The 25,475-nt window shown below is 51.0% G+C and overlaps 1 protein-coding gene, 1 long non-coding RNA gene and 1 pseudogene across 2 annotated transcripts; 2 read left to right on the forward strand and 1 right to left on the reverse strand.

Annotated features, from left to right (window-relative positions):
- Positions 1–4,251: 4,251 nt before the first annotated feature.
- On the reverse strand, positions 4,252–5,148 carry LOC115833990 (annotated as a pseudogene).
- A 5,275-nt stretch (positions 5,149–10,423) lies between these two features.
- On the forward strand, positions 10,424–11,070 carry LOC115833991. The gene is made up of 3 exons (XR_004029155.1): positions 10,424–10,483; positions 10,678–10,746; positions 10,981–11,070. It is a non-coding gene; the product is annotated as an uncharacterized LOC115833991 (long non-coding RNA).
- A 5,323-nt stretch (positions 11,071–16,393) lies between these two features.
- On the forward strand, positions 16,394–23,418 carry LOC100579692 (radical S-adenosyl methionine domain-containing protein 1, mitochondrial). The gene is given in 12 exon segments (XM_030808786.1): positions 16,394–16,528; positions 17,136–17,266; positions 17,384–17,409; positions 17,412–17,525; positions 17,528–17,586; positions 19,596–19,961; positions 20,147–20,210; positions 20,836–20,983; positions 21,202–21,256; positions 21,936–22,039; positions 22,238–22,387; positions 22,672–23,418. Coding segments are annotated over 11 exon segments (1,320 nt in total). The 3' UTR covers positions 22,356–22,387; positions 22,672–23,418.
- The last annotated feature ends 2,057 nt before the right edge of the window (positions 23,419–25,475 follow it).

A 25,475-nucleotide genomic window follows, 5' to 3' on the forward strand; every position in this document is an offset into this window, starting at 1 on the left:
AGACTCCGTCTCAAAAAAAAAAAAAAAAAAGAGGATTGGGTGGTTGATTGAACATGGAAAGGAAAAAAACAAGATAAGGATGAGTTCCAGTTTCTTTTCTTTTCTTTCTTTTTTTTTTTTTGTTTGAGACCAGGTCTTGCTCTGTTATCCAGGCTGAAGTGAGTGCAGTGGCGCGATCATAGTTCACTGCAGCCTTGAACTCCTGGGCTCAAGGGATTCCCCCCACCATGGCCTCCAATACTGTTGGGATTACAGGTGTGAGCCACCATACCCAGCCCCAGTTTCTGATTTACACCTTGGGGTGCAGTGTGATCCCAGAGACTGCTCCATTCTACTGCCTCTCTAAGAGTCATTCTATTTGGGGTGTTCTCACTCAATCAGACATGATTCTTGGTTGGAAGTAACAGAAGCCATATCTGGCTATCTTAAGAAGTATTTATGAAAGGTCTGTGAGAGAGTGCTAGTTGTTATTTAATTTATATTCTTTCCTTTTTACTCAGGAAAGAGTAGAAAGCTTCCAGTAAGAACCCTTGGCACATAAGACCACTTTCCCTAGCCTCCCTTGCAGCTAGGCAACTAAGCCATGTGACTAAGTTCTGGCCAGTGGGATATAAACAGAAGTAATGTGTAACTTCCTACACTTATCCTTTTTTTTTTTTTTTTTTTTTTAGACAGGGTCTCACTCCATCATCCAGGCTGGAGTGCAGAGGCACAGTCTCAGCTGACTGCAATCTCTGCCCCACCCTGGATCTCAAGCGATCCTCACACCTCAGCCTTCCTAAGTAGCTGGGACTACAAGTGCATGCTACCATGCCTGGCCTTTTTTTTTTTTTTTTTTTTTGAGATAGAGTCTCATTCTGTCGCCCAGGCTGGAGTGCTGTGGTGTGATCTTGGCTCACTGCAACCTCTGCCTCCCGGGTTTGAGTGATTCTCCTGCCTTAGCCTTCCAAGTAGCTGGGATTACAGGTGTGTGCCACCACACCTGGCTAATTTTTGTATTTTTAGTAGAGACGGGGTTTCACCATGTTAGCTAGGATGGTCTCGATCTCCTGACCTCGTGATCTGCCCAGCTCGGCCTCCCAAAGTGCTGGGATTACAAGCATGAGCCACCGCGCCTGGCAGATTTTTGGGTATCTTAACTAGTTTTGGATCTCTTCCCACTAAAGGGATTGCTTGTTTGAACGTTGTTAAGAATGTAAGTACTGAAGGCAAACTGCCTGGGTTTAATTTTGTTCTGTCCCTTGCACCCTGCCTGGCTTCAAATCCTAGCTCTGCTTAAGTTCTTTAAGGGGGATGATCTTTGAGCAAATGTCTTAGCAAGTGTCTTAGCTTGTTTTCCCAAGTAAATGGGCACAATAGTTGCTACCTTGTGAAAGATTCATGTAATTGACCAGCATTTACCAAGTAGCATCAGTGTTTAGTTTCAGTCATTGGTGATTCTGCAGCTGGACTGTGAGGGGGTGTTGGGGTGGGGGGTGTGTGTGTGTGTAGCACTTAATGCATGCAGAAAGGAAAGATACTTTTGATAACGGAGAGGCAGCTTTTCTCTGCTTTTGTGTCAAAAGGGAAGAAGGGAGTTTGGAGAGGGAAACGAATTCTGTTCAATATTAAGCTTTCTTCCTCAAAATCAGAGGTACATAGAATGTGTAATAATTTACAGAATTTCTAGACTGAACCTATCTGATTTTTTAAAATTATTTTTATTTTTTCAGGTTGAGACTGAGCTAAAGTTAATCTGTGATGACGTACTGGATGTACTGGACAAACACCTCATTCCAGCAGCTACCACTGGCAAGTCCAACGTTTTCTACTATGAAATGTAGGTTCTATACTAACAATTAACAAGTGTACTTCAATAATTTTAAACACTCTCAGGAATAAATGGCTTTGTTTCTTTTTTTTTTGACATTTCATATTTTCCTTATTAAATATAATGAAAAATCCCACAGAAATTAACTCAGGAGCCTCTAAATATCAACAAAATTGTCACTTGATAGACTAGAATTAAACAAGCAAGTGGTTCCAAGAAATGGCACAAGTGTATTAATCATAAAATAAAATTTCTACATGAAACATTCAGCCAGCACTGTAAAATGTGTGGCCGTTTGGGGGAGGGGAATGAGATAGGTCCCATGAAAGCAAAAGAATATAAGTAAGTAAAGCAAAAGCTAATGCATTTTTGTAATAGCCTGACCATCTTTTATTCCAACATTAACTATCCTTCTAACATTAAACAATTATTTGTAAATAAAAGTTGGAAACCTACATAGAAGAAAGTCATGATTCTAAGAAGGCCAACTTTAATCTTACATTTTCCTTTCTAGTATAGAACCCACATTTCATAATAGAAAATCTTGGACTTGCCAGTGGTAGCTGCTGGAATTAGATGTTTGTCCAATGCATCCAGAACGTCACCACAGATTAACTTTAGCTCAGTCTCAACCTGAAAAAAATAAAAATACATTTAAAAAAATCAGATTGTTTCAGTCTAGAAATTCTGTAAATTATTACACATTCTATCTACATCTGGTTTTGTGGAAGAGAGCTTAGTATTACAGAGAATTCGTTTCCCTCTCCAAACTCCCTTCTTCCCTTTTGACACAAAAGCGGAGAAAAGCTGCCTCTCAGCTATCAAAAGTATCTTTTCCTTCCTGCATGCAATTAAATGCTAGACACACACCACCCCCACCCCAGCACCGCCTCACAGTCCAACTGCAGAATCACCAATGACTAAAACTAAACACTGATGCTACTTGGTAAATGCTGGTCAATTACATGAATCTTTCACAAGGTAGCAACTATTGTATCCATTTACTTGGGAAAACAGAAGCTAAGACATTTGCTCAAAGATCATCCCCTTAAAAGAACTTATAAGCAGAGCTAGGATTTGAAGCCAGGCAGGGTGCAAGGGACAGCACAAAATTCAAACCCAGGCAGTTTGCCTTCAGTACTTATATTCCTAACAACGCTCCCCACAGTCCCAGGGTCCCAGGACTTTCCCCAGCTCTGTCCTCACTGCTCCCCCACTGCCAGCCAGACGCTATTTGTGAAGCCACCTTGGTGGAGTCTTTGGCCAGGTTGGACGGCTCCAGAGGAAATGTTCTATTGGTGCCCACACCTTTGCCCAGGCGCCACAATTCCTGTCTGGCCTCCCTTGCCCCAAACAGCCCCTGATTCTCTGCTCTGCTGCCCACTGAAAGACCACTCTGGCACTGGTGGGCCACGGGAGACTCCAACTTCAGCTGGGGAGAGGCAGGGCTGAAGAAGGGCAGGCTTGAGCAGGCTCCTTCCACCCAGACAAAGGTTAGCTGCTGCCCAAGTGAGATTCTGCCCACATCTCCACGCCCGCACCCTTTCCTGTGGCCCACATTGAGGTGTGAAGGTCTCCAGTAACAGACTCTCCTCTACCTTGTGGGCCCCCACCCAAACCTCCTGGCTGAAGCCCCTGTAACAGGGTGATTTTTCCAGTCCCAGAGAAGGGATTCTGCTCTGATCCAAGGTAGCCCCACCTGGCCAGACACGGCACCCAGGGGAGAAAGGAATGAGTGAGGATGCAGACAGAAGATGGGTCTAGTGACAGGGGAGGGCAAGGGGCAGTTAGCAGTCTGGAGACAGTGAGTCATGCCAGTCTTCTCTGTGGAGAGACACCTGGGGTCTTGTGCCAAGGATTGACAATAGTGGTTTTGCCTTTGCCCCTTCATGGAGCCCATGGGCACGATGCTTGCATCCTGGGGGAGCCCTTGGTCCATGCCTACTGAGCTGCAATGGACTTGAGAATGCAGTGAATTGTGTCTGTGTGGATTGGGCAGGGCCATCTACTGGGGCCTCTATGGGGCATGGAGAATGTCTTCCTCAGGCATTTGCTTCCCCTCACTCCCCAGTCCCCCACTCCCCCTTAGCACACATGAAGAGCCCCAACAGGAACAGGGTCTCTTTGTGGGCCTGATCTGCCCAGCTCCTCTGGAAGGCTCCTCAATAAACAAACCTTCCTTTATGGGGTGGTAGGTTTACTGGAGACGGGAAAAACAGCAGAGGAGGGGTGGAAGGGCCAACAGGAAGAGGTGGCTGCTGCTCACAGTTGGGGGTTTGGGAGCACTGGAGATGGCCCTAGGGGGCCATTTGTGGGGCCAGGGCAGCCCCACTCCTTCTATATGTAAGAATCCTAGGAGGGCAGTGGCCGAGACTGGCAGCAGACAGGGATGAGGGTAAGGATGTGACAAGGTGAGGAAGGGAGGTGGCAGAGCTGCTCACCTTGGAGATAGCCAGAGGGACAGGGAACCTGGGGACAGGGGATGGTGCCAGCTGTGGCCCTGGCTCCTGGGGCCTCCAGGAAGTGAAGAAGGAGGCAGGGCAGAGCCCACAGCCAGGAGCTCACCTTCTCCAGGTTGGTGTTGTCCAGCCAGAGGGTCTCCAGGTATCTGCCAAAGGACTGGAAGGCATTGTCCGGGATGCTTTTCAAGGGGTTGTGGGACAGCTTCAGCTCCTCCACCACCCGTAGCTTGCTCAGGGCAGCCGAGGGGTAGCTGGACAGCTGGTTCCTGTCCACGTGGAATTTGGCGAGGTTCTCCACGTCGTCCAGGACGCCGGGCTGCAGGGAGCTCAGCGCGTTTTCCGACAGGTACAGCCAGCGCAGGTCCTTGGCTGCCTGGAAGGCGCCTGCGCGCAGCTCACGGATCTTGTCGTTGTTGAGCTGCAAGATGAAGAGGTTGACCAGCGGGGACAGCAACCCCCGGGGCAGCTCAGTGACCTTGTGTGGTCCAGGTAGAGGTAGGTCAGCTCGGTCAGGTCGTCGAAGGCGCCTGCGCGCAGCACGCGGATGTCGCTATGGGACAGGTACAAGTAGATAAGCTGCTTGAGGCCGCGGAAGGCACCGGCGGCCACCTCGCGGATCTGGCAGTGCTGCAGGTGCAATGACACGAGGTTCGGCATGTCTCGAAACGAATTGGCAGCCAGCACCGGGAAGTTGTTGCGCTGTAGGTTGAGCAGCTTGGTCTTCTCTGACACCTTGGGGATCTTCTGCAGCCCCACCTTGTCGCAGATGACGTGCTGCAGGTCGCCGTGGCAGTGGCAGTTCTGGGGGCAGGCGGCCAGCGCCGGCAGCAGACCAGCCAGGAGGCCGAGGCCGAGCAAGAGCATTGGGCGTACCATGGCTGGGACGCCTGGGGCCGGGGCTGGGGGCAGCAGCGGCGGCGGGGCGCGGGCAGCGGCGAGTCCTGGGCGCTCGGTCTGCCGCCCTCTTTATACGGTGGCCCTGATCGCAGCCGGCAGACGAGCCAGCTCCCCGTGGAGCATCGAGGCTACTGGGCTTAACTCGCTCGCGCCCAGAGATGCGCCCCCGCCCTCCACGGGGAGGGGGGCGGGGCCCTTCCCCCAGCCGGCGACCGTGCATGAGGGGGTGGGACCGTGGCCCCCGAGCCCCAGCTCCAGCCCCCTGCTCTCCTATGCTGATCCTCTGCCTACCGCCTTTCCCGGGGCTTTTCTGGGAAGGGGGAATGGTTATGTCTGGAGCCCCGAGTGTACATCGGAGAGAGGGGGGCCTTCCCTGAACTTATTTGTTTGCTCGAGTTTGAGCCTCCACGCCGCACCATCCACACACGCTCGGCCGGATGCCACGGATGCGAGGCGGGAGGAAGCGGGGCCGGACAGCCGGACGCGTCTCCCTGCGGTGGGCCAACTGGCGGCGCTTTAATGGGGCGCTTGTGCGGCGCCGGCCGAGCATGAGAGCCGCCCCGGCGTCGGGCTCCCACTTCGGACTCGACGCGCCGAAGCTGGCCCTGGGGAGACCCGAGCTCCTTCCCCACCCTCGGGCGCGCCCCCACCCTGTCTCCCAACCATGCTTGCGTTTCTGTCCCTGGCGCCCCCATCCCCTTTTTCCACCGCTGAAGGCTAAGCAGAAAAGTGGGAAGTGGGGGAGAGTGGCCCACAGGAATGGCAAACACACCTGGAAACCACAGGCCACAAGCACAGTCGCACCATCCCCCCTCCTTCATCGCCCCGAAATATCTCCATCCCTCATCTCCAACCCTAGTGGTCAGGACCCGCCCCTGAGGGGTCTCAGGGTGGTGGCTGAGTGGCGCCGAGGTGTACTTGGCAGAGGCCACATTCGGGCAGTGGCCCCAGGACTGTGAGGACTGGTGCGGGAGGGGGTGGGGCAGGTCAAGGGACCAGCCCTGGACGGCTCTGGCTGCCAGACCCTAAGTTCTGTGGGCAGTCCCGCCCCAGCCCGCCAGATTTCTGTGTGCCCACTTGCCAGCCACGATGTCCGGATTCCTGTGGAAAGGGGAGGGTGAGCAGGCAGGGTCACAGCTCTGGCCTCAGGGTGAGCTCCAAGCTGCCTGGCACAGGATCTGGCAGTGCTGCAGGTGCAAGGACGGAGGTTCGGCATGGCTCGAAACAATTGGCAGCCAGCACCGGGAGTTGTTGCGCTGTAGGTTGAGCAGCTTGGTCTTCTCTGACACCTTGGGGATCTTCTGCAGCCCCACCTTGTCGCAGATGACGTGATGCAGGTCGCCGTGGCAGGATATTGTCTGTGATGAGGGGTGGAAGGAGAAACCAGAACCCACATTGAACCAAACCCCAGTCGTGCCAGAGCCAGAGCAGCTGATAGGGGGGAAGCTTGGTGCAGGGAGGAGGATGGATGAGATCTGGTGTCCGTTGATTAAAGGGGACCTAGGATACGGGGTTACTAGCTCTCTTCCCTTACCCAGTACCCTCGTGTTGCGGCCTGGTTTCCAGGGCCTGCCCTTTTCCAAACCTCTCTGCCCCTTGCCTCTAGGATAGGGGAGTCATACTTGGCCTAGACCATTCCTTGATGGTATTTAGGCTTCTCCAAGGCTGGCTTCTGGTTTTTCTGTTGCTCAGGCTTTCCACCACTGGAAATGGGGGAAGTGGTGGGGGGGGGTACCACTGGTTTTTAAAATCACTGCTTAGGTTGATTTTTATGTTGACGGAAATAAATTCACGGGAAACTCTCCAGAGCTTGGGGACACCTGCCCCAAGGCCAGGCACTTGTTCAGGGTTTGCAGAATGCAGGGGTGGGGTTGTGTCTGTGCCACTCCTAGCTGGGCCAAGGCAGGCTGGCTTTCTCATCAAGTTTATGGGGCCTTCAGCTTGGAAGGGAGGTGCAGGGGATGTGGCCTGAAATCAGGAAGGTGGGGTTAAGGCAGCCAGGGGATGGGGGAGAAGTGTGGGGTGTTGGTAATACCGGAGCCACAGGCATAGACAGGTGGCTGCTCCAGGGAAAACGGGGCACTGAGAGAGCTCCAGCTGGAAGAGAATGGTGTCCCTGCTCTCAATTTTCTTTCAGATCTGGGGCCCTGCAGAGATCTAGTCTGCTCACTCCCAGCACCTCTGCCTCCTGACCCCAGACCCCTACCAATGATGTCTCTGTTTCCACCATTCGGCTGCCCTCCACTTTCCCTTTTCTTTTATGAATTCCTTCCCATTTCCTCAGATAGCTCACCCGATCCCTCTGCACGTGCTGAAAGCCCTCTTCAAACACCCTTTCTGGACCCTCTAGGTTGCTTATGGAACCACAGAGAACGGTCCCGTGACATTCGCGAACTTCCCTGAGGACACTGTGGAGCAGAAGGCAGAAAGCGTGGGCAGAGTTATGCCTCACACGGAGGTAAGCCCCTGACCAAGACTCCGAAGTCCCACCTCCCGTCACCCAACTGGGGTGCACCCAGCTGGGACATCTGTTGCTTTCAGTGAGAGAGTCAATGGCTCACTCAGGATGCCTAGAGCCCCCCAGCAGCAGGGGCATGCTAGGCCTGGCCCGGAGTGTTCTCTGTGGGCTAAGCATGAAAGGGGAAGAGCTGGAACAGTGGCTGTGAGCGGCTGCCAGCTGAACTTCTCTGCGGCCTCCCTTCCTGTCTGAGGTGTGTTTTTGCCAAGCCCACTGTCTGTTTCAGGGCAGCCAGGGTAGCCTCAAAGAGGAGCCAGAGCACAGAGAGTTTTCCTACACAGCTTCTTTTCCGCCGGTGGTCCTCGCCTCTCGCTTTAGCAGAGTTCCTCTTCTTGCTTGGCGTAAACGCTTCATTTCCCAAGCAGCCTATCCCTTTGGGGGGTCCCTTTGCCCCTCAAAGGTTGCCCCAGGGTGCATCTCAATCTCAAATGCCTAGCCATGCCTCCTTTCCTGCTCCAACACTGGGGCTGTGCCAGCTGGCTCCTGATTTCCCTGCGCCCTTCTGCTCCCGCCCCTGGGGGAACGCTGCCCCTGTGCACAAGCAGCTGCTTCCCCTGGGGCTGACCACTGTCCTGGTGTGACTCTGCCCTGCCCTCCCACCAGAGCAGCCATGTACCCAGGGATTGAGTAGGGATGTGAGCCCCCTCCCGTGTGTGCTACAGCTGCACTGCCACTCTCACTAGGATGCCCACCTGGAAGGGAAACAGAGGCGGGCATCACTCACCCCATTTCACGGACACAGACACTGAGGCACACAGAGGCTCAGCTTTCCTTGGCATGGTGGCCATGGCTCTTTTCTCTACCAGGCTTTCAGACTCTGCCTCTCCTATTCACAAGATGTTGCCATGCCACCCTCTTTGGCTTATTTGCTGCTTAATGGGAAGTAAGAGGCGACTCCCTTCTCCTCTGCATGGTTGATAATTCTTCAGCTGGCTCTGCAGTCCACAAACTTCTTTGCAGCAGCTGCCTGCCCGCTCTGTTTCCTCAGCACTCCCAGCCTGGGACTCAGCTCTTCTTTCATGCCCAGCTCAGATCTCTGACTGGCTGGCTTTGGGTCGACTCTAGCCTTTGTCTCCCTTCTCTGGATGGGGATAAGCAGAGCCAGGGGGCCTCATTCCAGGCGGTGGGTTGGGGGTTGGGGGCAGGCAAAGCTCTCTCCATTTCCAAGGACCACCTATCCTGAAGCAAGAGGATAGGAAGCCCCATCCTGAGGCCATCCTGTCCCAGGCCCGGATCATGAACATGGAGGCGGGAACGCTGGCAGAGCTGAACCCGCCCGGGGAGCTGTGCATCCGAGGGTACTGAGTCATGCTGGGCTACTGGGGCGAGCCTCAGAAGGCAGAGGAAGCAGTGGGTCAGGACAAGTGGTATTGGACAGGGTGAGAAGGCAGGCTGGGTGGAGGCTCTGGCTGCTGAGGGGAGGCTGGAGGTCTTGAGGCTTAGCCGGGGACATTAACCTGGCACCGTGAGGATGTGGGTATCAAGATGAACCCTCACACGCTGGAGTCTTAATTTCCAAAATGTATACAGTGGGGATGATCATACATAGCACAGAAGAAAGCAACTGGTCATCACCCTACACCAGCAGCTGCAAAATCTGAGTCCAGATTCAGTCTCTCATTTTTTAGCTCAGCAAATTCTTATTAGAATTCCTTATGTGCTAGCACCGTTCTCGCCGCTGGAGGTCCAGAGGAAAGTAAGATGAGAAGGATCTTGCTTTTTGGAGGAAGACAGATGATGCCCAACATCGATAAATAACACCAAGAAAATAGGCCAGGTGCAGTGGCTCACACCTGTAATCTCAGCACTTTAGGAGGCTGAGGCGGGTGGATCACCTGAGGTCAGAAGTTTGAGACCAGCCTGGCCAACACAGTGAAACCCCACCTCTACTAAAAATACAAAAATTAGCTGGACATGGTGGTGGCATGTGCCTGTAGTCCCAGCTACTCTGGATGCTGAGGCAGGAGGATCGCTTTAACCCAGGAGATGGAGGTTGCAGTGAACCGAGATTGCGCCACTGCACTCCAGCCTGGGTGACAGAGCAAGACTCCATCTCAAAAACAAACAAACAAACGAACAAACAAAAAACACCAAGAAAATGAAATAGGGTTATAGGAGAGAAAGTGGCTGTGGTGGGGAGGGGAGCTTCCCTTAGGCTGAGTGGACAGAGAAGATGTCTGGAGATATTTGAGCTGAGACCTGGAAAGAAGCCAGTCATGAAAAGCATGTGTACAGATGAGAGAGAGAGAATATGTCATAGGTATTTGTTGGTTTTGCCTGCCTCCCCTCCCCTTACTAGACTATTAATTCCAGAGACTGTGTCTTGCTCCTGCTATGTCTCCCAGAGTCTAGAGCAGCGGAAGACACACAGTAGCTGTCAATAAATGTTTCACGAGTGAGCAGGCAAGTGAGTGAACAAGGCAGAGATGACAGGTTGCCCCTGGGCTTTCCTTACAGAGATGTCGCCACAGTGAACGAGCAGGGCTTCTGCAAGATCGTGGGCCCTCTAAGGATATGATCATCCGGGGTGCTGAGAACATCTACCCCGCAGAGCTCGAGGACTTCTTTCACACGCACCCGAAGGTGCAGGAAGTGCAGGTGAGGCGCCTGGCTCAGGTGAGCCCCCAGAAACAAGAAACACACGTGAACACGGTGATGTCTGATATTTTTCTGTGGCCCTGGAAGGTGGTGGGAGTGAAGGACGATCGGATGGGGGAAGAGATTTGTGCCTTCATTCGGCTGAAGGACGGGGAGGAGACCACAGTGGAGGAGATCAAAGCTTTCTGCAAAGGGAAGGTGGGAGCCTCCACCCAACCGAGCTGATGCTGCTCGGTTCTTTGCTCACCCACTCCTCTGCCAACCAGCCTGGGGTGGGGATTGCTCTGCCCTTGACAAAGCTGACTCCCAGCCAGGCCAGCCCCTGGTCCCCTTCCCATACCCCTGTGAGCTTGCCCAGCCTCACGCCTTACCTCCCTCCCTCTGGTCTGCAGATCTCTCACTTCAAGATTCCGAGGTACATCGTGTTCGTCACAAACTACCCCCTCACCATTTCAGGAAAGGTGTGTAAGGTGGAGGAGACTGGGGAGGGCAGCCTGGGCTCTGGGGCCCCACAGGGCCCCACCTCTGTTTCCTCCAGCAATGGGTGTGGAGAGGCTGGCAGTAGGGTGGCCAGGTCACCTAATCCTGGTTTGCCTGGGGACTTTCCCTGTTTTGGCACTAAGAGCCTGAGAAACCCCTTATTCTTGGGTGAACCAAGACAGCTGGTCACCCTAACTCCTTTTTCTTTCCTCTAGATCCAGAAATTCAAACTTCGAGAGCAGATGGAACGACATCTAAATCTGTGAATAAAGCGGGAGGAAGGGTCCGCCCAGGCCCTCCTCCTGCCCATCCCCCACATTCCCCTGTCGGTCCTTGTGATTTGGCATAAAGAGCTTCTGGTTTTTTTGGCCTCTTGCTGGTGGGCTCTCTTGGCAGCTACTACGGGATGGAGAAGGGAAGACACAGAGGGAAACTAGCACTTTCAGACTTCCTATTCCTTGTCATTGAGAGTGCAGAACACCTTGATGTGGATTATATACTTAATTTAACCCTCACCCTTGGTATCCCTTTGAGATACCAACCAATTTTTGTTGTTGTTGTTGTTTGAGATGGAGTCTTGCCCTGTCACCCAGGCTGGAGTGTAGTGGTGCAATCTCAGTTCACTGCAACCTCTGCCTCCCAGATTCAAATAACTCTCCTGCCTCACCCTCCCAAGTAGCTGGGATTGCTGGTACCCACCACCACACCCAACTAATTTTTGTATTTTAGTAGAGGCGAGGTTTCACCATGTTGGCCAGGCTGATCCTCAAACTCCTGACCTCAAGCAATCCGCCTGCCTCAGCCTACCAAAGTGCTGGGATTACAGGCATGAACCACTGTGCCTGGCCCCAATTTTTATTTTTAAGCTACTCTAATTTAATTCTTTTTCACATTGTTGCCAGATTAGTCTAGCAAGAAGTATTCTTTTTTATATATATAACAGCTTGATTGAGATGTAATTCACATACTCTCCAGTTCACTCCCACCTCCCCCATTTTCTAGAGACAGGATCTCATTCTGTCACCCGTGCAGGAGTGCAGTGACAGTGCATGCTGGAGTGCAGTGATCACTGCAGTGACATGATCATAGCTCTGCAGCCTCGAACTCCTGGACTCAAGCAGTCCCCACCTCAGCTCCTGAGTAGCTGGGACGTCGGAATGTGCTACCATGTCTTAACTAATTTTAAACGTAGAGACAGGATCTGCTATGTGCTTAGGCTGGTCTAGAACTCATGGGCTCAAGCAATCCTCCTGCCTCAGTCTCTTAAAGTGCTGGGACAATCCACCATTTAAAGTATAGAATTCCAGGAAGAAAGCAGATCATTTCAAAATAAAGTCTTGAGACGGTAAGAGGAGATAGGAACAGGCACAAGAGGAGGGCTTGGCCTTAGGTAGAAGCAGGGATACTCTTCCATTTTAACATCCTTTCAGAGATCTACACACACACACACACACACACACACGTATAATATGAATGGGTAATATACATTTTTTAAAATTTTTTTTTGAGACAGGGTCTCGATCTGTTGCCCAGGCTGGAGTGCAGTGGTGCTATCTCATCTTACTGTAACCTCCACCTCCTGGGTTCAAGTGATTCTCCTGCCTCAGCCTCCTGAGTAGCTGAGATTACAGGCATGTGCCACAATGCTCGCTAATTTTTGTATTTTTAGTAGAGACAGGGTTTCACCATGTTGGCCAGGCTGGTCTCGAATTCCTGACCTCAGCTATTCATCCGCCTCAGCCTCCCAAAGTGCTGAGATTACAGGCGTGAGCCACCACATCTGGCATATATATATCTATATAGTTATCTATATAGATATGTATAGAGACAGAGATTTTTTTTGAGACGGAGTCTTACTCTGTCACCAGGCTGGAGCACAGTGGCATGATCTCAGCTCACTGCAACCTCCGCCTCCTGGGTTTAAGTGATTTCCCTGCCTCAGCCTCCCCAGTAGCTGAGATTACAGGCACCCGCCACCACCCCTGGCTAGTTTTTTTGTATTTAGTAGAGATGGGGTTTCACCATGTTGGCCAGCATGGTCTTGATCTCCTGACCTCATGATCTGCCCACCTCGGCTTCCCAAAGTGCTGGGATTACAGGCGTGAGCCACTGCACCTGGCCCTATTTATATATTTTTATATATAGCAATAACAACATGCCCTATGTAGTGTTTTGCATCTTGCTTAAAAAAAACTTAACAGTATGTCTAACTAGACACTCACAGACTTCTCATTTTGACTGCTGCATAGTGTTGTCTTTTATTGCTAAACCATAATTTACTTCTAATCCTCTACTAGTAAACATTGTCTGTTTCCAGTATTTTTCTATGGCAAACAATGCTTTAATGAACATCTTTGTACAGAGGTGCTAGTGTGTCTGCAGAATAAATTACTAGAAATGGACTTGTTAGCTCAAATAGTATAAACATTTTTAATTTTGAAAGCTATTACCAAATTGTTCCTAATTACACCAATTTTAACTCACGTATTAGAGTCCTGTTTCTGCCTCATCATTAGTTTAATATTTCTGACAGGTGAAAATTGTGTCTCAGGCCTTAATTTGCATTTCTTTACAATGAGTTGGCATTATTTTTGTTTAAAATTATTGTTTCCTTTTTGTACTTTTACATCTGCTATTTTTCTATGTTATTGTTTTTTTTTATATGTAGTTATACATTAAATTTAGATTTTGTTTTCATTATATTTAAATATTTTTTTGTTGCATGTGTTTGTACTTTACATGTATCCAATTTAAAAACAAAGAAAAAAAAAAAAAAAAAAAATAAAGTATAGAATTCAGGTCTTAGTATTCAAAATAGTGTAACTATCACCAAAGTCAATAAGAAAGAAACCCCATACTCTTTAACTATTATCTGCCATCTCCCAGCCCCCTTCCTCCCCAACCAACCTCATTTTTATTTTTTATTTGTTTTGATTGGTGAACCTGGGGCATCCCTAGTAGGCAGAGCCAGATAAAGCAGGTTGTACTTTGACCCAAGAAATAAAAACAGCTGGTTCCCAAAAGGCACATAGGTTCCCAGTTCACAGGAATGGAAACTTGCCTCCTGCCTGCCCCCTTACCTCCCAGCGTGCCTGCCCCCTTACCTCCCAGCATGCCTGCCCCCTTACCTCCCAGCATGCCTGCCCCTTACCCCAGTGTGCCTGCCCAAGGCAGCAGCAGCCTCCTCTTGACTTTTTAAGAAATGAACATAGGTTTAGGGTATTTTCAGTACCAGGCTCTACGCCAGGTACTTTCACATTATTTTCTCTCCCAATCTTCCCAACAATCCTTTCAAGTAGCCATTGGTCCCACTTCATGAATGACCCAACAGAAACTCAGGGAGGTTCTGTATCTTGCTCAAGGTCACACAGCTGGATCAGAACCCAGCTGTCTGTTAGGCAGGTTCACTGCACACTGGTTACCAACTTGTCAGAGTCCAGTGAGGCAAACACCCACAAGTTACATAATGCTGAGTCCAGCGAGGCAAACACAAGTGACATGCAACGTGTTTATTACCTATAGGTAGGCACTAAGGGACAACAGAAGGCTGGGATTCATTTGGAGCTGGACCCCTAAGGCTCAGGAAAGCTGCGAGGCAGATGGGGGATGGACTGCTATCTGCACATGCCGACTTTTTTTTGTTGGTTGGTTTGTTTTGAGATGGAGTCTCGCTCTTTCACCCAGGCTGGAGTGCAGTGGTGTGAACCCCGGGATTCAAGCAATTTTCCTGCCTCAGCCTCCCTGGTAGCTGGGATTACAGGTGTGCACTACCGTGTCCAGCTTTTTTTTTTTTTTTTAGTAGAAACAGAGTTTCGCCATGTTGGCCAGGCTGGTCTTGAACTTCTGACCTCAGGTGATCCACCTGCCTCGGCCTCCCAAACTGTTGTGATAACAGGCATGAGCCACCACGCCCAGCCAGCTGGACTTGTACTGAAGCTGAGGGGCCCCAGAAACCAGCCCACCCTGTTTTTTGTTTGTTTGTTTGATACAGTCTCACTCTGTCTCCCAGGCTGGAGTGCAGTGGCGCCATCTGGGCTCACTGCAACTTCCGCCTCCCAGGTTCAAGCAATTCTCCTGCCTCAGCCTCCCGGGTAGCTGGGACTACAGGCACGCACCAGCACACCTGGCTAGTTTTTTGTATTTTTAGTAAAGGTGGGGTTTCACCGTGTTAGCCAGGATGGTCTTAATCTCCTGACCTTGTGATCGCCCGCATCGGCTCCCAAAGTGCTGGGATTACAGGAGTGAGCCACTGCGCCCGGCTTCTGCCCTGGGTTTTATACCCTGGGGCCATGTGACATGTTGGGCTGAAGTGCTGAAGGACATCCTTTTTCTAGAGGTACTGGAACAGAGCATGGCTGTGCTGGCCAGTCCTTCCTTCCCTCAGGATGTTGCATTCTCTGCACACTCTACAGTTTTATTTATTTATTTATTGAGACAGAGTCTTTCTCCATCACCCAGGCTGGAGTGCAGTGCACTGTCTCAGCTCACTGCAACCTCGCCTCGCAGGTTCGAGGGATTCTCCCTGCTCAGCCTCCCATGTAGCTGGGATTACAGGTGCCCACCACCACGCCTGGATAATTTTTTTATTTTTGGTGGAGACGGGGTTTCAGCATGTTGGCTAGGCTGGTCTTGAACTTCTGATCTCAAGTGATCTGCCCGCCTCGGCCTCCCAAAGTGCTGGGATTACAGGCGTCTACAGTTATTCTTGAGAACTACAAGCAAGAAAGGAGGGGAGAACCAGGTCAGTTCAAGGCCACTGGGAGAACTGTCCTGCACCGCCTGCCTCTGAAGCCCATGATGTTTCTGCTTTGTGGGACAGTTGTTCAGGTGCCTGCTTCCCCAGGCCTTCCCCTGCGCCTTCCCCTCTCTCCTGCACACACCATCTGACTGTCCTCCCAGCACGTACACCTCAGATGCTTGGGTTGGCCTGACCCAAAACAGCCTACTCTCCCGGCCAAGCCAATTGCCCCTGGGATTTTCTGCTCCTCCAAGATCCCGTGCATAGCCCTGGTGGTGGCTCATGCCTGTAATCCTTAGTTATTCTGGATGCTGAGGCAGGAGGATCGCTTGAGGCCGAAGAGTTCAAGACCTCCCCTCTCCCAAATATTTGTAAATGAAATTAAAAGATCCAGCCCAAGTGTCTCTTCTGCGCTACTGACTCCCACACTCTTACAACAGATGACCTCACAGCACTGAGGCACACGGCTCCGGTGTCCAGCAGGCACGGAATTAATACGTCTTGCCTGTCCTGGCCGGTTGGCTTGCCTCTCTCCTGTCAGAATGCAACCTGGCTTTATGCACCTAGATGTCCCCAGCGCCCAGTTCTGAGCCAGGCACATCAAATGTCAAGGAATTGACTGAACGATCTAAGAGCTCCTGGATGGGTCCGGGAACTCGCCCGGGCACAAGGTGCCAAAAGGCAGGCAGCCCGCCCCGCGGCCTGGGGAAAGAACCGACAGGCGGCCGCGGTGAGCGCCCGGGCGCCCGGCAGGTGGCGCCGCAGCCCCGGGCCCGGGCCCTCTCGTCGCGCGGTCACGCAGCCCCTCTTCCTTCCGCCGGCTGCGCACTCACAGTGATCCCTGCGCGCGTCTCCTGTTGGGGTCCGTGCCCCGCGCTGCGCTGGGAGCCATGGCGTTCCCCGGAGCCTGGGCCGGCGTCTGGGCGGCAGCAGCCAGAGCGGCCCAGAGGAGCCGCTGCGTGGAGAACGCAGGAGAGTCCCCGAGTCCTGAGCCTGCGGGCCGGCGCGCGGCGCTTTACGTACACGTGAGTAGGGGCGGGGGCGGAGCCCACGGTGTGTGGCCGCAGCCGTGGCTGTGACCGTGGCGGTCCAAAACCCAGGTGGCGGTTTGTCACTCTGTGAACCCGCCTGCCGTGTTTCCGTGCCCCCGTACGAGGTCTGGGATGGGACCTTGTGCCTTGGCAGGGAAATGACTTGGTCCAGAAACCTGAAGTCTCTCCTACTCACCGGCTCGGTGACTCTGACCAAATGGTTCAAATTTCATAACAATTTTCCTCTTAGCAAGACAGATTTTTTTTAAGAGCAGTGTTCTGATTCGGTAGCTGGGAAAATGGCCCACAGGAAAATTGTATGAAACTTACATGATCCCAGAAAGAGCTTGGGTTGAGTTCCTTCCTGACGTCTGCTGGTTGGAAGAGGCAGCCTAACAAAGGAGTGAGCCTCAGTTTTCTCACATTGAAGTGGATGTAATCACCCCAGTGCGACCTGCCTTGGGGAGTTGTGTGGCTTAGATGTCCTAGCTACTGTGGAAGGACCTCGGGATAGGGTGGGGTGGGGTTGGGGATATGTGCGACTGAACCCTGGAAGTGGCCAGGGCAGCGCTCACCGCGCACGTGCACTCACTGCCCCCAGTGGCCTTACTGCGAGAAGCGCTGCAGTTACTGCAACTTCAAGTACATCCCTCGCCGCGTGGAGGAGGCTGCCATGCAGAAGTGTCTGGTGACCGAAGCGCAGACGCTGCTGCGGCTCAGCGGGGTGCAATGGTGGGTAGTGGGGGCTGTAGGCAGCGTTTTGGGAAATATTTGGAGGAGTGGTGGGGGATAGGTGCAGGCAACCCAGAGGGCTCCCCCAGGTCTCATTTCTCCATCCTCTTTCCCCAGGGTGGAGTCTGTGTTCTTTGGTGGGGGACCCCCAGTCTAGCCAGTCCCCACACGTTGGCTGCTGTCCTGGAGGCTGTGGCACAGACAGCCCACCTGCCTGCAGACTCGGAAGTCACATTGGAGGCTAATCCTACTTCAGCTCCGGCTCCAGACTGGCAGAGTTCGGGGCAGCAGGGGTCAACAGGTTGTCTATAGGCCTCCAGGTAACCCATGGCACCCACCCCATCCCAGTGCACCCCGCCCTTCAGTGCCATCTCCTCTTTGGTCACATTCATTCACTGGGCAAACGTTGATTGAGCACCTTCTGGGTGCCAGGGACACAGTAGGGCCTAGTGCGACACTTTTGTAACTCCTTAATTGTCTGCTGCTGTCATAGACCACAAACTTTATGAGAAAGGGATCAGGTGTGGCTGTTCTATTTCGAGCACTTACCATAGTGCCTGGCACATATGGTGGTCAAAAAGATTTGCTACATGACTGGAGACACGGGGGATGCAGACATGTAGCCAAATTATTGCAGCATGGTAAATGTCACCTGTAAAGGGGGTCTCTATAAAAGGCTTCTAGAGTACAGCCTGAAGGGGGGTCACTCTGATGAAATCACTGAAACTTCTCTGGAGGAGATGATGTTTGAATGAAGAGGAGGAGTTCACCAGGTGAGGGGGTGTGGAGGAAATGACACAGGACGTGGAAGAGCCTGGCATGTTTTGGGGGAGCTGTGAGTCATTCCTTGTGACTGGAGAGGCTGGAGACAAGGCTGCAAGGTAGAGTCCAAAACCTTTGGTGCCTACCAAGGAGTGTGGGTTTTGTCCTAGTAATGATAGGGAGCCATTGAAGGTTTTTAAGTAGGGAGAAACCTAGTCCTCTCAGGTTGACCTCTGATATTTCCGTAGGACTTCCAGGTTGTGGGCTTTGTTCTGATGGAATAGGCTGACAGAAACACATCACTTCTAAGATATTCTTACCCCAAAGTGCATATCTTGAATCTAATTGTCAGGAAACCCTGAATTAAGAGACTTTTACAAAATTATTGTGGTAAGAACAGACAGCACGAGATCTACCCTCTTTACAGGTTTTTAAATGTACAGCACTGTTAACTATAAGCACAGTGTTATACAACCAATCTCTAGAAATTATTCATTTTAAATAATTCATTTAAATAATTACAATTCGTAAATAATCATAATTTATTTAAATTCATTAAATTATTCATTTTAAACAACTGGCCTGTATTCTTCAAAAATGCCAATGTCATGAGAGACAAAGAAAGGCTGAGAATCTAAAGGAGACAAGAGACAGCTGAATACAATGTGTGGCCCCTGACTGGGGAAGAAGGAGGAAATTACTACAGTAGATGTTATTGGGACCATTAGCCAAATTTGAATATGACAATGTATTATGTAATGGTGTTGTGTCAGTGTTGCATTTCCTGAACTCTGTAATTGGATTGCAGTTATGTAAGAGAATGTCCTTGTTCTTTAGGAAATACACACCTAAGTATTTAGAGGTTAGGGAGTATAATATCTATAACTGCTATTCAATATAGTGGCCACTAGCCACAGACTAGTGAGCATTTGAAATGTGGTAAGTTAAGTTTAATTCACTTAAATTTAAATAACCACATGTGGCTACTACCTATCATATTGGACAGTACAGATACGAACATTTCCACCATTGCAGAAAGTTCTTTTGGACAGTGCTGATTTATAATTTACTGTTAAATGATTCAGCATAATAACAGGTATGTATGTTTAAAGAGAAACAAGTATGGACAAATGGTGAATCTAGATGAAGGGTTTTTTTGTGATTTTCTTTCAACTTTTCTATAGGTTAGAATTATTTAAAATTGAAAAGTAAAGTAAATAAAGACTGTTGATTTTGGAGTCAGACAGTCCTAAATTCCAGGTCGAACTTTGCAACTGTATGGCCTTGGGCAAGTTACTTAACACCTCTGAACCTCAGTTTTCTCATCTGTAAATTAGAACTAATATTGGAGGGTTACAAAGATTAAATTAGACACCACATAAAAGAGCTTGGCACATAGCGACCCTTCTGTGAACGGCAGCTGTTGGTGCCAGCTTGACCTTCCCCCTCCTGCCTTCCAGCTGCCTGCCACATGCTGCGTTCTCCCTGTATCAGTGTCTACAATGGGGTGAGCGTTCTTGTCTCTCGCTGAGCTGCTGGTATGCTTACACCCACCCTCTTTTCCCAGTCCCTAGATGACACTGAGCTCCGGCTGTTGGGACGGACGCACTCGGCCTGCGATGCTCTGCGGACGCTGGCAGAGGCCCGGCGCCTCTTTCCCGGGCGCGTGTCTGTGGACTTGATGCTGGGGCTGCCTGCACAGCAGGTGGGGCCGTGGCTTGGGCAGCTGCAGGAACTGCTGCACCACTGTGATGACCACCTCTCCCTCTACCAGCTGTCCCTGGAGCGGGGAACCGCACTCTTCGCCCAGGTGCAGCGGGGTGCCCTTCCAGCCCCTGACCCGGAGCTCACAGCTGAGATGTACCAGAGGGGCCGGGCCGTTCTTCGAGAGGCTGGCTTCCACCAGTATGAGGTCTCCAACTTTGCCCGGAATGTAAGTTCTGGGGCCGACGGCTGGAGGTGGAGGATGGGCAGACTGCAGTGTGAACGGGGCATTGTGACCTTCTGAAGAGAAGGATCCTGGCTGAGATGGTGGGACATTCTAACCTGGGGCCCCTTACCTGAGTCAAAAACGAGGCCCGCCCTCTTCACTCTGCACTATTTCCTCCCTCCCCGCAGGGAGCGCTCAGTACCCACAATTGGACTTACTGGCAGTGTGGTCAGTACCTTGGCATTGGGCCTGGTGAGTCCCGTGAACTACAGAAAAGATGACTCAGGAGAGGAATGTCGTGGCTGAGTGAACTTGGGCCACATTAACCTCTCCAAGCCTCTATTTTCTCATATGTAAAATGTGGCAAAAAATAATACCTCCCTATAGAACCGTTGAGCATGAATTGTAAGGGGCTTAATGTCGCACCTTGCACTGCGGTTCTCAGCCTTTAGTGTGTATGAGAATCTCCTGGAGGGCTTGTTAAAAGCCAGGCTGCTGGGCCCCACCCTCAGAATTCCCAATTGGACAGGGCTAGAGGAGAGCCCAAGAATTTATATGTCTTGGCATTTTGGGATAGATGATTTAAAAAAAAAAAGAGAAAAAACAAAAAAGGCCTAGTGTCACGTGCCTCTAATCTGAGCTACTTGGGAAGCTGAGGTGGGAAGATCGTTTGACCCCAGGCATCAAAGACCAGCCTGGGCAGCATAGTGAGACACCACCTCAAAAAAAAAAAAAAAAAAAAGAAAGAAAAGAAAAGAAAAAGAATTTACATTTCCAGTGTGTTAGAGGCAGTTGCTCCAGGAACCACATGATTTAAATCTGGTAAGCACATAGTATTAACACCCATTAATGTGGGGATGGTTGTTGATGTTGTCAGGGGCCCATGGGCGATTTATGCCCCAGGGGGCTGGAGGCCACACCCGGGAGGCTCGGATCCAGACACTGGAGCCTGACAACTGGATGAAGGAGGTGATGCTGTTTGGCCATGGCACCCGGAAGCGTGTCCCCCTGGGCAGGCTGGAGCTGTGAGCATCCAAGGGCACAGGGCTCTCCCCCAGGGTCCCCATACCCCAAGGCCACCTCTATTTGTACATCTTTTATTTCCTGTCTTGCCCTGGCCCCTGCCTTGCCACATACTGTATGGTCCCTGTTAGCCTCTTCTAAATGCATCCCAGTGTAGAATTTGGAGAATGGGAGGAACACAGGCCTCCTCTCTAAGACTCCTTGATGATTTTTCTTTGAGGCTGGAGGAAGTTTTGGCCCTGGGGCTACGCACCGATGTGGGGATCACTCACCAGGTAAGGACTTGGGATTCTTGCACACCACTCCCTCCTAAGTCTTGCAGAATCAATGCCCCCTCCCTGCCACCCCCCCCACACACATATACTTCCAATTTCTGTGAGATTGGCAGCTAGAAGTGGGGCCCGGGTCCAGCTGAGGCCTGATGGGCAGAAGCAGTGAGCAGTGGTGCATAGCTAAGAACCCTAGACCAGGGCTGCGGAGACCCAAGTTCCAGCCCTCGTTTTACTGCAGCCTTGGACACAAATCCTTTCACCTCTCTCAACCTCAATTTTCTGAGCTCTGTGAAGCAATAGATAGATAAAGGGTTTCCACTTGTTTTTAGGGAGCACCGAAACCTCTCATAGGAAGCACAGTAGATAATGATCAAGCAAACCCAGAGCTGCTCTGGATAAAGCAGAGCCATAAAGCCCGGCTAGAGCTGGCTGAGAGGGGAGGGAAGAGAGGAGGCATAGAGGAAGGCCTGGCTTGGCTGGAAGCTGGGTTCCAGCCTCAGTGGAACAGGAGTGAAGGTGCCCTCCTCCCTGCTGGCCCATTGGCCTGATTCTGGTTTCACGCATGTCAGCTGCTGAGATCTCCATGCTGGACTGGACCCTCCCCCACCTCTCACCACACCCCAACTTCATGGCCCAGAGTAGCCAGGCCAGCTCCCCACCTCTGACCCTCTGGCTTCGCCAGCACTGGCAGCAGTTTGAGCCCCAGCTGACCCTGTGGGACATGTTTGGAGTGAACAAGGAGGTGCAGGAGCTGCTTGAGCGGGGCCTACTCTAGCTGGATCACAGGTGTGTTGGGGGGTGCTGGGCAGAGGGGACTGAGGCATCCCAAGGAGCCCTGACTACAGCTCTCCACAGACCCAGGAGAAGTGAGAAAGACTGACTGGTAAGGAGGGGCCTGCAGGTGCTGGGGGCTTGGCCCTGCTGGGGGATGGGCTTGAAATTGGTAAGATGAAGTAGTCACCTTCAGGCCTCTTGGTTTTCCAGGGGCCTTCAGTGTTCCTGGGAGGGTCTGGCTGTGCTGGACTCTGTCTTGCTGACCCTCCTGCCTCAGCTCCAAGAGGCCTGGCAGCAGAGAACCCCCTCCCCTGTGCCAGGAGGATGACAAAATGTTCCTGTGTTCCAGGGTAATGCCAGGTGGGTTTTGAGAGCTGGGTCGGTACTGCAGACATCTCTTCTGCATTGTCGGGTGCCGTCTCTGCTCCATGTGGTCACTGCCCAGCCCTGGCATCCCCAGGGGAATGGCAGCAGTGAGGTAGATGGGAGGACATTTCTGATCGGGGAACTGGCATCCCATTCAGCTTCTCAGGACTCACAGTCCAGCATGTGTTCCATGGCTGGGAATTGCTTACCACCCACATCAGCTTCTGTTTACCTTCTTGGCATCAAATAATGGACAGTGTTTGGAAATCTTTCTATAGGCAATTACCTCCCCAAGAGAAGCCTTCCTTACTTTGGAGTAAGGTCCTAAGACAGCTGGATGAGTCAGGAAAACCATGTCCCCTCTAGGTATTATTAATATAAGCAGGAAGGGATCTACTATAGGAATGAAGTATTTATAAAACCACTGAAAGGGATAGAGAAGTGAAAATTGGAGAAAGCCAGTAGCAACTGTCAGAAATCAGCAACGTGCAGGAGGCACAGAAAACTCCTGCTGATGGTCTCAGCTTCCAGCAGCACAAAAGCAGATGATGTACTGGAAAGTGCTCAGAAGATGCTAGAAAACCTCATGCCTACTGTCTGCCACTGCTGGAAAAGGAATCATGGTTTCTAGACGTGCCTCTCATTAGTGGACTTTAAAGCAAATCCTGGCTGGCAGGAAATTCTGAGGAATATAGTTCTTAGGCTTCCAGCCTCTACCATGCAGGAGAGAACACAGAAGGACTGATACATGTTGGTGGATCCATGTATGTGTCCAGCACAGCGGCCTGCTGGACTCTGAGAACTGGGAAAGATCAGAGCAAGCCTTGCCTCTTTTCTTCGGGAAACCAGAATATGTTTGGGGTGGTAGGAGCCACACAGACTCTCCTGAGCCCCCTCACTGACTTCCTTCCCCCTGTGCCTTTCCTTTAAGAGTGAAGGTGGGTGGAGTTGACCAGAGAAAGGGGAGAGAATTCAGGAAAGACCCAAAGTGTTTGTAATTCTTCTTTGTCCTTTTACCTACAGAAATGGTCACAAGGTTCTATTTAAATAGCCTAATAAATACATCTGGAGCCTGTCTTGACTGTGGTCCTCTCCTTTGAGCTCCTTCCTAGAGCATGGAATCCTGATTTCAGGACTAGAAGCTTAGCCTAGGGCTGAAATTCCTTCCCCCACTCCCTACATTTTATTTTGAAGGATTTCAGACCTACAGAAAAGATGAAAGAATAGTTCATTGGAGGCCCTATAACCTTTGTCTACTATGTAGCTGTAAAGTCTGGAAATAGGCAAATATTCATAATGCCATCAAGAACATCTTCAATCTATAGAAAAATATGATAGGCCAGACGGGGTGGCTCATGCCAGCACTTGGGGAGGCCAAGATGGGAGAATCACTTGAGCCCAAGAGTTTGAGACCAGCCTGGGCAACACAGCGAGACTCTGCTTCCAAAAAATTTAAAAAAAAAAAGTTTCCATACTTTGTGGTTACCCTATAGATTCATCAATTGTTAATTTTTGGCCACATTTACCTCATCTTTAGATGTCTGTATAATTTTTTTTCTGAATAATTTAAAAGTTGTAGACATCAGGCCGGGCGCAGTGACTCACACCTGTAATCCCAGCACTTTGGGAGGCTGAGGCAGGTGGATCACTTGAGGTCAAGAGTTCAAGACCTGCCTGGCCAACATGGCAACACACCTTCTCTACCAAAAAAAAAAAAAAAAATACAAAAATTAGCTGGGCGTGGTGACATGTGCCTATAGTCCAGCTACTCGAGAGGCTGAGGCAGGAGAATTGCTTGAACCAGGGAGGCAAAGGTTGCAGTGAGCCGAGATTGTGCCACTGCACTCCAGCCTGTGACAGCGAGACGCCATCTCAAAATAAATAAATTCATTAACTACATATCATGATTATAGATAATTTTAGCCTTTCTCCATTAAAAAAGAACTTTCCATTTTTTTAAGGGATGATACTTTTTTTTCTTTTTTTGAGACGGCTTCACTGTGTCGCCAAAGCTGGAATGCCATGGCATGACCACAGCTCACTGTAGTTGTGACCTTTCAGGTTCAAGCGATCCTCCCACCTCAGCCTCCCGAGTAGCTGAGACTACAGGTGTGCACCACCATGCCTGGCTAATTGTTAAAGTTTTTGTGGAGATACGGTCTCCCTATATTTCCCAGGCTGGTCTCAAACTCCTGGGCTCAAGTGATCCTCCCACCTCAGCCTCCCAAAGTGCTGGGATACAGATGTGAGCCATTGTGCCTGGTGAAGGGGTGATACTCTTAACCTGGAAGTTGTATGTTATATGTGTGAGACAGAGGGAGTGGGGAGGGGCATTTTCCTGGGAAGAGGCTCCATAAGTTTCATACCTTATGTCATAGGGTACCATGATGCCAGAAGTAATCTAGTATCACTGCCAAATGAGCCATGCTAAGCTCAGCCACTAGCTGAGTGACCAAGAATGGGGCCTCCCCACCTCTCAGGTAAGCACGTGCGTTTCCCTGTGCCCAGTGGGTGTGAATATCAGTCCTTCCTTGATCCTGTGGTAACGTGGTAAGTGTTACTACCTCTCCTTTATTCATGAAATATTAAGCAAGCACAAATGGTGTGCCAGGGACTGCACTGGGCGGCAGGGAGGAACAAGACCTGTCCTGGCCCTCAAGGCACTCACTGCCATGTTGACAGATGTGTAAAGAGATTAATTCCAGGCTTCTCAGTCAAGGTGTGCAGGCAGGTGATGGGAGCCAGGGGCATGTTTGGTTTGGAGGGACTAGGAGCAAGACAGGAGATACCCTTTTCTTACCACCTCCATTGCCCCTGCTGCACTGGAAAGCTTGGCCCTGGGGCAGCCTGTGGGGTGACCCGTGCTGCTCGGGGAGCTGCTTCCTGAGACTTCCCCTGATCTTGACATTCAAGAAGTGAGCACCGGGCCAAGGCAAGTGCGCCATCAGATAACCTGGGACCACTCAGGTTTCTCCCAGCTGCCAGGGCTTGTGCCACTTGAGACGTCTGGGCCCTCCCTGCCACGACACCTCATAAGGCCCGTGCAGAGGAGCTGGGTAGGAGCCAGGGTGAAGTGGGGGTG

Source organism: Nomascus leucogenys, unplaced genomic scaffold (assembly GCF_006542625.1).
Source record: "Nomascus leucogenys isolate Asia unplaced genomic scaffold, Asia_NLE_v1 001437F_37006_qpd_obj, whole genome shotgun sequence".
Lineage (NCBI taxonomy): Eukaryota > Metazoa > Chordata > Mammalia > Primates > Hylobatidae > Nomascus > Nomascus leucogenys.